A 13,292-nucleotide genomic window follows, 5' to 3' on the forward strand; every position below is an offset into this window, starting at 1 on the left:
CGGCGTTCTGTTTACCGCGCTGTGTCGCCGCTACAGAATTATTGACAAAATCCAACCAAGATCTCTGAATATATGTAACTCTTCGTTGAATCTCTGGTATGCATTTATGTTTAGACCATATAGGCAAATGGTAATAGGTAAAAATGTGAACAACAAAGCGAGAATTTACAGGGTTCTCACCTACCAAAAGATATCGTATTGAATATCTATACTAATATTATAAAGAGCAATGATTTTTTTTATGTATGTATCGAAATAACTCAAAAACTACTGGGGCGATTTTAAAAATTCATTCACCGTTAGAAAGGTAATTTATCTGGTAACATAGGCTATATTTTTTTGACGGGGGCGAAATCGCGATCAACAGCTAGTATGAAATAAATCAATAAAAAAAAGATTTTACATTGTTCTTGTTTCATTTTACTGTAAGAGCCTTATTTTACTAAGATTTAACTGTGATGACACCGATTTAAGAGTAGGTTTCGAAATAAATCTGAAACTAAAAAGTGTTTGAGAGCTCTATCTAACAAAGTTATGCTAAAATTAGAAATTCAAGCACTTTTTATACATAATATCGCTACCAAAATTGTATTCACTTAGAGATATCTTACTAATACTAATATTATAAATGCGAAAGTTTAGATGGATGGATGGATGGATGGATGTTTGTTAGCGTTTGTAGCCTAAACTGCTGAACGTTTAACGTAAAACGAACGTAAAATGTCAAATTTCATGGAGATCTCCATGAAATTTGGCACAGGTTCAGAGCATAGTCTGGAAGAATACATAGGCTACTTTTTATCCCTGGAATAGTTACGGTTCCCGTGGGATTCATTGATTTAGTTTTTTAATGTTTACTAGATCATTCTGCAACGGTTCAACATATCTTATTGTAATTTGGCACAGATATAAAACAAAGTCTGGAGTACACATGGGAAACGCTTCATCCCCGAGAAATGTCCGGTTCCCGAGGGATACGTAGTTTTTTGTAATTTTTATAGTTTGTATGTTTTCTAATACCACGCTTACGAAGTCGCGGGCAACAGCTCGTATTAAACTAAATTGTCCGGATATAAAACAGACAGATTCCTAACCTAGTTTAGAACTAATCAAATCGGACCGTTATGACACCCAGTTAATTCGCCATGTTTCCTCTATTTCGCATTAACGGCTATTAATTGCCGTTTATAAACTGCATTTGCAGTCGTTACTTAATTTCCCGCGTTAAATATATAATTCTAACGAGCATATTGATATAGCGACAAATGACACTTAAATATGCATATATATTCATACGCATATTAAAATATGTATGAAAGTAAATAATTTAAAATATAAACAGATGTTTTGTAATACTAGCTTTCGCTTGCGACTCCGTCCGAATTACAAAAAACAAAAGTAAGTAGCCTATGTGTTCATCCGGACTATCCTCTACATCTATGCCAAATTTCATCTATTGTTCAGCCGTTTAGGCTACAAACTCTAACAGACGTTCATCGACAAATCCAAACTTTGTCATTTATAATTAGTAAGATAGTAAGATTTAAATATGATTTTTTCGGACATTTTTATATGAATCGTAATTAATATTACGATATTCTTTGGTTTAATTAATATCGAAGTTTTCACCTAATTAATTCGAATACGCTAAAGCTTTGTCGTTCAATGCCAACTGACCGGAGTACACTTTGGTACTCAAATATCGAAGCATGGGCCTTTTTTAAATAAGGTTACCGTGCGCAGGAGTTGACATCAGCCAGTATTTACTAACGGCGCGTAACAAACAAGGCAATTCAGGTTACATAAAGTGAAACGGCAACACAAGCTCGGTTAAATTTAACTAAACTAGTTACGCAGAAAAACGTGTTCCTAATACAAACGAATCCGTAAGGATTATGTAAAAGTTTTCCACCTTCCGGACTCAAAAGGTTAAATAACCCGGTTTTAAGTATTTTGGGTCTCTATTGCGATTTTCTTTGATTACGTATCTTTTAGACTCCTTCAGTTTTACTTGCAGTCAAGCTGTACAGTTTAAACTCTGCTACAAATGTAGGCAAAAGTTTAATAGTTCGAATTTTGCACAGTCTTATCTAAACAGTTCGATTCTTCAATATAATCAGTCATATTTGAGAGACTATTTCTCTTAACATGTGACAAAAATTTTAAATGTCAGTCAAACTGTACAGTTTAAACTCTGCTACAAATGTAGGCAAAAGTTTAATAGTTCGAATTTTGCCTACATACGCGCAGTCTTATCTGAACAGTTCGTTTCTTTAGTATAATCAGTCCTATTTGAGAGATTATTTCTCTTAACGTGTGACAAAAATTTTAAATGTCAGTCAAACTGTACATTTTAACTGCTACAAATGTAGGCAAAAGTTTAATAATTCAAATTTTGCCTACATACGCACAGTCTTATCTAAACAGTTCGATTGTTCAGTATAATCAGTCATAACTGAGCGTCTATTTCTCTTAACGTGTGACGAAAATATTAAGTTGTCAATTAAACTGTACAGTTCTCAGTATCCCATACATTTTAATTTAAAGATGAGCAAATTCCTAAATAAACAGCAACATTTACCTTAGTACTATATTACTTGATTGAATTAACCATTGTTATGTCAATTGCAAAAAGTTTATTGTGAATTATTCATAGCACGAGACGAGAAAAATGTTGTGGCCATAGTCAGTGTTAATTATATACAATACATACAATTCTGTAAAACAGAATACTATTAGTGTTGCAACATGCATTATCGATATCGACATCAAGCGTTATCGATATTAGCCAATTTAAAAGAGAGGTCGCATTGGTATTGGCATATCCTCATCTTGTCCACCCCCTTCTCTATTAAAAGGGAGACAACAGATCCGCAAATAAAGACGCTTATAGGCACCGACAATTTGACTATTTTGTTGTATTACGTTAACCGTTGCTCGTTTGCCACATTACGATAAAAGGATCACTCCTGTAGGTTATTCCTGTAGAACTATTTCCAGGTATATCGATATAAATGTGCATTCTAACATCACTAGACCTTCGACTGTAAACGGGCTACGCGTTCAGTGAAAAGTGAAATCACGTAGAAACGCATGGTCCGCGAACTATGGTCCGCGTACACGAATAATAAATACACGAATCATAATAAATCATACATCCATCATAGCAACTATACGAGTAACTTGGTATGGACAAGAGACTTTCATCGTTGAATTGAAAATAAAGGTTTTACTTTTTTAACCGACTTTCCAAAAGAAAGAGGTACTCAATCCGTCTCTATGTTTTTTTTTATGTGTGTTACGGCATAACTCCGCCCCTAGTGGACTGATTTTGATAATTCTTTTTTTATCCGAAAGGTAATGCTTGCAGGTGGGTCCCATTTTTTTGTTTGATTTTTGGAGTCAATAACTACGACATAGTTAAATAGTTTTCTAACGGTGAATTAGATAAATGACAAATGTTTCTTTTATACTTTTCGACAATAGGTAAATCTATACTAATATTATAAAGAGGAAAGTTTTGTAGTTTTGTTTGTAATGAAATAACTCAAAAACTACTGGGCAAATTTTAAAAATTCTTTTACCTTTATAAAGGTAATAATTTTTTATTTTTTAATTTCACGCGGACAAAGTCGTGTACTATTTGGCAATAAAAAAGGTTATATGGTCATTCTGTCCTCCTACTAACTTAATAGAAATCTTAGTTTAACGTCCAGTTGGAATGACCATCAGTATTATTTAGTGTTAATGAAGTATACATAATGTGTACTTTGTTGTGTATTTTATATTCTTGTACCGCTGTTTATGATAGTGTATTTACGTAAACATGAATTATTCTCCTTGAGCTCAAAATGTTTACTGTTAAAGCGTTTAAATATCTACAAAAAGCAAGTGCAATGGCAACTTATAGTAGAAGACAATGTTCCAAATTTAAATGTCGTTTCAGTTTAAATGTAAAAAAAAATATACCTGTATAGCAACACCATCGACGGATATCGTGATCTCAACCTTTTTGCATTTAGCAGCATCTTTTGTCTCTGACTTCTTAAGTTGTTGCGTAAATTGCAACTTCTTTATAGCGTCCTTAACTACTTCTATGCCTTTGGGCTGGTCCACTTGAGTGCAGCCTAGGAACTGGAAATTTAAAAAAAATAATTAAGATTAAAACCTCTTTGGAATAAAATTCGTTTCACAAAAGTGTTCAACATGAACTCAAGGTAGTAAACTCTGCTTAACCTCATTGTAACAAGCGTGAAAGTTTCTTTCATTAGATATTCAATTACGTCCTTAATTACAATATTATTTTCAATTAATTGTTAATTCTGATAACAATCTAAGTACTTTGTTAATTATCTTGTAAGATATTTTTGCAGTATTGTTTAGTTGTCGCCTATTGGTCGATATTCGGTTACAATTCCTTAATTTTTTTTATTGAAAACTATTTTACGCCCGCGACTCCGTCCGCGCGGAATTTTAAAAAAAAAGCGAGTAGCATATGTGTTCTTCCAGATTATCCTATACATCTATACCAAATTTCATCGTAATTCGTTCAGCCGTTTAGGCTAGAAATTTTAACAAACATCAATCCATCCCTCCTTCCATCCATCCATCCATCTATCCATCTAAACTTTCGCATTTATAATATTAGTATGATTGCTAAACTCCAACACATGCTTTCTACATAACACTTTCATTCGCAGTTTCCTTAATAGGGATGTACCGTATGTTACTGACGTCTACTCCCGTCGGTGTCTCCGATAGAACTGGCCAAATAGTATATAAAATGGAACTTTTTTTTTTTTTCACGCTGGGAAAATGCCTTTACGCATCCCCCCTGTTACCAGGGGGGTATGTGGGACTCGCCGGTCAGAAGATATAAAATGGAACTGGTTTGACAGTAGCCAAATGTTATATTACAAGGGGTATGTGTTGATTTCGCTTCAAGTATGATTACCCTGAACTGGTTTCGTAAAATCTTTAGATGTACAATAGATAATTGCAAACATCCAGCGTGTAATTGCATAATACTTAAAGAATTATATTAAGAAGAAATAATTAATGTCAAGGGGAGGTTACTATGCCACGATGAATATAACATTTTAGCAGTCATGCGGATTAATATCTAAATTTTCATGTTTTAATACTTTTAAGTGAATAACTATTATAGCATTAACGTTTGATTTCTTAATAACTGCTTGAAAACAGCATCAAAGTCAAAGCAAACATTTTTAAGTATTACTATTTCAGACTTTAAAAACAGTAATATTGTACAGACACATAATATTAAGATGCCGAGGATGGAGTAACCTAATTATGAAAACATTTCGAAGCAGTTTGTTGATTTCTGCGAATGAAATAAAAAGATCGTGTTGTACAACAAAGAACAATTAAATAGTAACATGAAAATACTTCAATCATTTACATTAATTAATTATTTCTATTCCAATAAGCATATTAAAATATACCCGGTGGTGTAACGGACGTATGATCGCTGTAATTAACAATTATAATAATTTAATAAACAGATGACTAAACAAAAGGTCAGCTAGAGATATCGCGGACTAGTTTTCCGCAAACAAAGCTACCACAACAGTATGTATTAAAGAATTCAAACTTTATAGCCGCTTGCTATTTGTTATGGAACGCAGAACAAAATTTTAGATACCAATACAAAGTAAACACGTTATATAAGCCAATCTTTAAACTCTAAAGTCCATTACAATCTTTGAGTATTTGGCCAAAACTGTTTGTTGACAAAATTTGGTTTATTCCTGATGTTAGCAGAAATACGTTGTCATCCGTTCTCTCTCTCTCTCTAGCTATAGTGTATGTTTGTCACATTTTTCTAATAAAGTACTAACTTCTGGAATATGATTCATAGCCCATATTATGCAGCAACATTTGAAACAATTACACGATCCATTCAAAGCTGTTAATACGCCCCCAACATTCGATAGCGCTCAAAACATCTGTTTTGAACACGTGTTCTGATAATGCACGCGTATGTACTTAAATGTTTTGTTGTCCGCGAGATTTAGGTTAGTATAATGCGTTCCAAACTTCATGGTAGCTCGTAACACCTTTTAGGAGAGTAAGTACTATTTGAAATATTTTTGGCGGATGGATCGCTTGCGTTCACATGTAACTCTGAGCCGCTATAAAGTTTGAATCTTGTTATAATTTTGGATTCACATTCTTATCATTAAAACGTTGTTTAATTGGTCATTTTATTTTAGTAAATCACGTATTTACGAACAACATCACTTTCAAAACATAATCATAACTGTGTCGTTATGTTTACGAATGTCGCTCACTATGTTTTGATTTATTAATAATACCCTAATCACGTGTAGCGTACATTTTAGTTCATATCAGAATTATTATTAAATTCTCACTCATATGTTTACAAATAATAAATAAAAAGCGTGTTAACAACTTTAGCAAAAGGCGAACAGAGGGTTTGCCGAAACCAATTAAATATTCGAAGGTGTTAATGGGATAATGTGCTGGGGTTTACCTTAACAAGATATGCAACATGTCCCTTGACCAGGGCGTCAGGGGCGTGTATCCAGTTGCGGCCATTAGGCGCCCCGTTGGCCTTGCCGCGGCCCTGCCAGAACAGCAGGGTGGACATTCTGGAACAATAATGAATTATGAACACATAGATCAAATCAATAGTTATTCTTTACATGTATGTAAGTTTAGGAGTTCATATGAGATACTTTAAAATACTAACAACTTAAACGATTAAGTCAAGTTGTTAATTGATTACTGAAGTCAAATGGGGATTGCTAAGTGATCATTAAAGCACTCTGATTAGGTCAATTTATTTCATTTCATTATTCTATTATTCAACTGCAGAAAGTAAGTAATTGTAGTTAAAATGGGTAAAGTAATTATTAAGTTTGTCAGCAACGAACAGGCTATATGCTGCATAATTATAGCTATTTGCTTAAAAAGTCACATACAAAAGTAACTAATTATAATATTAATGTAGATAAATTATTATCTATACTTCTATACTGTTATAAAAAAGCGTAATCACACACTTCTTTGTTGCCTAAGTTCACAATTACAGCATATTTTTGAATAATTCCTTTTTTTAATAAAACGCCCAACACTTACGTCACGCTTTAGGCTATATATTTTCACGCCATTAAACTTAGGGGTATATATTTTGAATAAAAACCCTGTGGGAAAGAGACCATAAGTTGTTGCCTACATCAAAGAAGCAAGATTGCCAACGTTTGTCATATCATGTCATTTTAACATTTGTTGTTGATAATTTGACAAATGTTAACAATAACACAATTTTTTTTATAATTTCATGCGGATGAAGTCGCACTTGAACAGTTAGTTTAGTATATATGTAAATTTGATTATCTTTTATTTATATAACAACACCATAATATACGTAGAAGGATATATTATATAAGTATGTTTACATTATTTAGATAAAAGTTCCAGGTAACAATTAGAAACACGTGCGTTTCAGATTAACCGCACATATACCATATGGGTTTTTCCAACACTCATTTAAATGAAAATCCTTCTTTATATATATTAATTATTTACATACGTATAGAGTTTAATGCGTCTTATAATCTACGAGTATATGTTGACCACAACAAAGAAGTATATAATCTTTATCTATACTGTAATATAAAGAGAAGAGAATTATATTTTTGTACGTATTGATATAACTCACAAACTACTGGGACGATTTAAAAAAATATTTTACCATTAAAAAGTTACAGTATCGTTGAGTAAGGTTATATTTTTAAATTTCACGTGGACGAAGTCGCGAGCAATAGCTGTTTAAATATAGAACAACAAAGGAATTAAACGAAAGGATTATTGCCTTAAAAATATTAAAATAATGGTCCTCCATTAAATTTAGCTGAAATTGTAGCATTTTTTGCAACTACTTTTTACTACATCGATTAGTAAAACTATTCTGAAATAAAAAAAGTATTCTGGAATAAAAAAATCCAAGTAAATTAAAAAGATAAAATCAAGATGCAAGACGCGGGAAAAACCATTTTTCACTTCGCTTCACATATCGTCCAAGGATAATAAATCACAATAATTTCTATGAATTGACGACAGCTGGCTTATTATCAATTATGCACTGCAGTGGTTATTTCCTTATAGGATCGTTTAGTGTATTTAAGATTCTTTGTTGTTATTACAAAACTCTGTCTCTCTCCGATTGTGTATAGGGTCCACGCACTAGTTTTAATCTTATCTCGTTCTATCGTAATTGCAGTCACTCCCTTCTAAATATTTTTACTAGCTTTTGGCAACAACTCAGTCCGCGTTGGATTAAAAAAAAATCAAAAGTGTGTAGCCTAAGTGTTCTTCCAGACTATCCTTTATATCCATGGCAAATTTCAACGAGATCCGTTCAGCCGTTTAGGCTACAAACTCTAACAAACATCCATCCATCTAAACTTTCGCATTTATAATATTAGTGACATAACAAAAGATGATACAGTCCCGCAAGGATATTGTGGCACCTTTTTGACATTGACAGGATGGCGCCTCTGAGCATTTAGGGTTACCAGCAAGATATGTCCACATTAAAGGAAATTCTTTCCTTTTCAAAACGAAAAAGCATTTTAAAGATAGTACTTGAACCTTACAATGTAACTAGGAATGCAGTAGACTTCGTTTATCGGTTAGAAGACTTTTAGCAATGCACACTCTTGAGACAGACAGTTCTCGTTATACATCCATGATAAAAGCAAACAGAATTAAAGACCACAGATAATACAATAGTGGGACCGTAGTTTCTAAAGATAATATTTACATTAAAATAATATTTATTTGCAAGACATTTGTATTGAATATTAAAGTTTTCTAGCTATAAGCTTAAGACACATGAGATAATTAGATAGTTTTAGGGCCTGTCCCAACAACTTATAAATTGTCTGATAACAAAATGTGATGGAAATATCGGATTTTGACGGTGACGTCATTTTTAATCTGAGCCTCTACCAACCAGAGGTGGGACGGGCCCTTAATCAATAGAAAATATTCACAACTAGAGCGAAGTTCTGACAAATAATGTGTTATCTTTGACCCTAATTAGATTAAAAATAAATATTTAACAACTATTTTATATTTAAATATATGTTGTTGTATAACATATAACTTTGCACTATATTCTTATTGCAATAAGGTCGTGATCAACTTGCATTACCAAAGAGATTGAACGGAATTAATTGCTTATTGTACTATAGATTGATCAATCACGACTTATGAAGGACCTTAATGTAACTTAAGTGTAAGCATCCAAGTGTATGTTAACAGGTTGTTACAATGTTAACACTATTTTCAATTATAAAGTTATCTGAAGATTTTTATATAGTTGAGATTCTCTCTTATTATTTGTTGTGAATATTATAAATGCGAAAGTTTAGATTGATGTTTGTTAGAGCTTATAGCCTTAACTGCTGAACGGAACTCGATAAAATTAGACATAAAGATAGAGGATTGTGTGAAAGAACACATAGGTACGCGCAAAATACGACTCAAGGACTTGGGATATTACGAAAAATTCGAACTAAATTCAAAACATGCAAATCTCAAATCTAAATGGGCAGATTTTAGTTTATTTCGTATAAAAATTCGATATCGTAGGCAATCAGATGCATATGGCCAAGGTTATTCGATTTTCAACCTTATTGTAAACGTAAAAATATATTTTTAGCGTCAATTTACACTGTAGTTATAAAAATTGGCGAGTTCGTCGCTCGTAAAAGGTCAACAGCGATCAAAGTCCTTGGCGATTCCAATTGTAAATATTAAATGTTTTTGAATTTACAATTCAGCCGATGGCCATAGCCTTGTTTGTAAACAAATATCGTCTTCTTTGTTATCTTTGGTATTTTTCTGAAGTAATTCAGGTAAAAGGCAAAGTTTTTGTGTATAACATACCATACGACGAGAACATAGGAATTGGTCCACACCAAACGCCTGAGTGACCTACGCTTAGGATAAACTCTGAGCCCCTCATGTGGACGTAGTGAGTAGATGGAGATTGTAAGACAAAAAATGTGCTTTTATATAGATATCCACCATCTATCTACTCGCTATGCGTCCCCTTGAGAGGCTCCGAGTTTATCCTAAGTAATAAAAGCGTAGGTTACTCAGTGGTTAAGCAAGTGACGTGGAGATCCTGGGTTCGAATTCCGCCATACATCTTTCTCGATACAATTAAAATATTATAGTCAACCATTTGTTTAACCATAGTATCTTAACACTCTCAATAAAGGAATGTTTTCTATACTAATATAGAGAGGAAATATTTGTATTTGTATGTATTAAAATAACTCAAAAACTACTAGGCCGATTTCAAAAAATCTTCCACCATTAGAAAGCTACGTTATCACTGAGTAACATAGGCTATAAGTGAACGTGAATCAAGTCGCGAGCAACAGATAGTATTTTATAATAATAAACATGGTAAAATGATAGAGGAAAATCAAGTTTCCATTTGATGTTATAGGCCATTTATGTATTGCATGTCATTATATGCTAGACGTTTTAAATATGTTAAGTTATTAAGTTATGTGTGTCTCATTGTTGCAATTGTTGATAAAAAGATACATTTTAATTATCTTTTAGTAATATTCCATTACAGAAGGAAGACGACGATACAATTAGGGTTGCCACTTGGACATTTGACGTTCTTGCGGTGAAGAACATGGTATAAAATCAACTAATACGCAATGGGCCAGTGTTTTCTAAAGTCTAGTCGTCCCTAACATAGTATAGGCTGTATCCCCTCGGTAGGTTTAAGCTAGTCAAGTTAGCAATAATCTTCGTTTAAAAGTTGCCAGCCCTTGTTGTATTTCGCTTCTTTAATAACATGGTTTTTCCCAAAACGATAGATGTTTTGCTGTAATTTTTGGTATTTCATTTTTGCAGTAATTATGGACTTATTTGTGTATCTTATACGATTTTTCAATTACAAATTGCCGTCTATATTTATAATTATTGTTTTGACAGATTACGATTTTCCTGAGTATTGTTACTTGTGCAATATCTTAGATTAGGTATGTAATCTTACTAATATTGTAAATGCGAAAGTTTAGATGGATGGATGTTTGTTAGAATTTGTAGCCTAAATGGCTGAACGGATCTCGATGATATTTGGCATAGTTGTAGAGGATAGTCTGGAAGAACACATAGGCTACTTACTTTTGCTTTTTGACCGACTTCCCAAAAGAAGGAGGTATTCAATTCGACGGTATGTTTTTTTAATTCTACACGGACGTAGTCGCGGACAAAAGCTAGTATAATTATAAAATTAACTTTGACAATAATGATCGTAATGTAGGTGGTTTTGTTATAGATATTCAAGGTTCAAAATGATATACCCTTTCAGTAGACGTGTTTATATTTTGATTATTATGATATTTAGCATCGACAAAAAATTATTAAGAATCATCTAATTAAGAAAACCTTCGGAATATAGTACAAAATTAATCGCGACCTTTAAATCAATTGTAGTATATTTTAAAGGTTTGTTTTTAAAGTTTTAATAAAATTAATGCTTTGTCACTATTGAATTATGGAAGAGATTTCTTTGAAGACAAAATTCGTAGTACAAACCGCGTTGTGTGTGACTAGTTTGAAACTGGTCAGTAAATACAAGCTAATAAAGGCTTTAATGTGAAAGGAATATGGTTGTAAATAATGTGACGTTTATAATAAACATGGGACGTTATTGAACGGAGCGCGAGGTGAGTTCCGTACTTAGCACGGGCTGACACGGGCCGCGGCACACTGATGCAATACACGTTCATTCACACTTATACGTTTTAGTGATGCCCCACCAATGTATCGATACCGTATGTTACGACATTTTTTATTTACATAACAAATATCTACTATGTTTAATTGATTAGATGTAGCTATAATGTATTTAAGTTTAAATATTGTTTTTCAGCATTTGTTATGATAATATTTATGGTTATGAATTTAATTTAATTATGAATTTGTTAATTTAATTTATAGTATGCCACATCACTAATATTATGTTTATATCTTAAATAGAGGTAATTACAATAATTAACAATTTAAGCGGCTGTTTACAGTTTACTTAACTAAACATTTAACAGTTTTTCATTTCTCACACAAACTGCCAACAAAGAAATGTACTTATGTTGATGTAGTTAATGAGTTTAGTATATAGTGACGTCCACATTAAATATAAATTCTATATTTTTAATATTAACTTACTAACATTCCGTTTATAACCGGTGAAGATATATAATATTAAAAGAATTCATATATCGATTATCGATAAAAAAAACTAAACATGCTTACGTAACACATAGAAACCGACGGATGTCAGAGCAAACCGCGTTATTTACTGAGGGCTATCCTTTGCCTCGTGCAGGAAAACTGGTGACAAGCAGTATTATATTTATAGACTGTCTCAGACTAGAATTCTCTTAGAGTTAAATTGCTGATAATTAAGTCTTTATACCTTGATTGCAGGACTGCTTGATGTATCATATATCAAGATAATTTTATTAATCGTAAACATAGTTATATCAGCTTTCTCTGCTATTTCTTGAAAATATAAGTGGCAGATGTAACACAACTTAATAAAATTCCTAGTTTTTGCTACTATTAATGTTGACATAATTAATTAGGTTAACCGGATTGAAATATATGTAAAAATAATTATTAAATAGCGAAATCTATGTTTTCCCAGATAACAAGTTTAATGATCTCATGATATAATGAAATATCATAGGTTTTGACGATATATTGGTTGTTTTTGTTATTTGAACACGCAAATTATGTACGGAATATTTAAATTGAAAAAGTCTATTATCACCTCCGCAATTAATATAACGGTAAGAGAATAAATGTTGCCACTAAATGTTAAACAGGAAAGCTAACTAATTCTAGATTATTAGTAAAACAACCTGTAACTTACCAGGGCTTCGATTGTCAGATAAATAAATCTATTAAACCAAACTAAAAATTCGTGATCCTTTTTTTAAATATTACATGAAATTGAGTCAACGATGAAATCGTGACTAAAAGGCTAACAACATTCACTTCGAACTCGTAGCCTAACAAATCCCACAATATCCATTGCTATTTTTAACAGCATCTTATCTCAAACTGTTGCATATATGCAGCAATGCATAACGTTTCGAGTTTTTTGACCTGCGCCGGCATGAGTCATGAGTAAATGATGCATGGAATTTGTAAATTTGTAATGTAAAGTATAATTATGCTGATAACTATGTTAAAGGATTCTT

General features: G+C 32.4%; 1 protein-coding gene across 1 annotated transcript in view; it reads right to left on the reverse strand.

Moving 5' to 3' along the window:
• Positions 1-13,292, reverse strand: part of LOC106101879 (PTB domain-containing adapter protein ced-6) — a 47,459-nt gene that overhangs the window by 5,226 nt on the left and 28,941 nt on the right. Inside the window, exons 3-4 of the mRNA XM_013281232.1 lie at positions 6,518-6,635; positions 3,970-4,134 (exon numbers count right to left, since the gene is read on the reverse strand). Of these exons, the coding sequence (XP_013136686.1) occupies positions 3,970-4,134; positions 6,518-6,634 (282 nt within the window). The 5' untranslated portion in view covers position 6,635. The remainder of the gene's footprint in view (positions 1-3,969; positions 4,135-6,517; positions 6,636-13,292) is intronic.

The sequence above is a fragment of the Papilio polytes genome, unplaced genomic scaffold (genome assembly GCF_000836215.1).
Source record: "Papilio polytes unplaced genomic scaffold, Ppol_1.0 DF823935.1, whole genome shotgun sequence".
Classification (NCBI taxonomy): Eukaryota; Metazoa; Arthropoda; class Insecta; order Lepidoptera; family Papilionidae; genus Papilio; species Papilio polytes.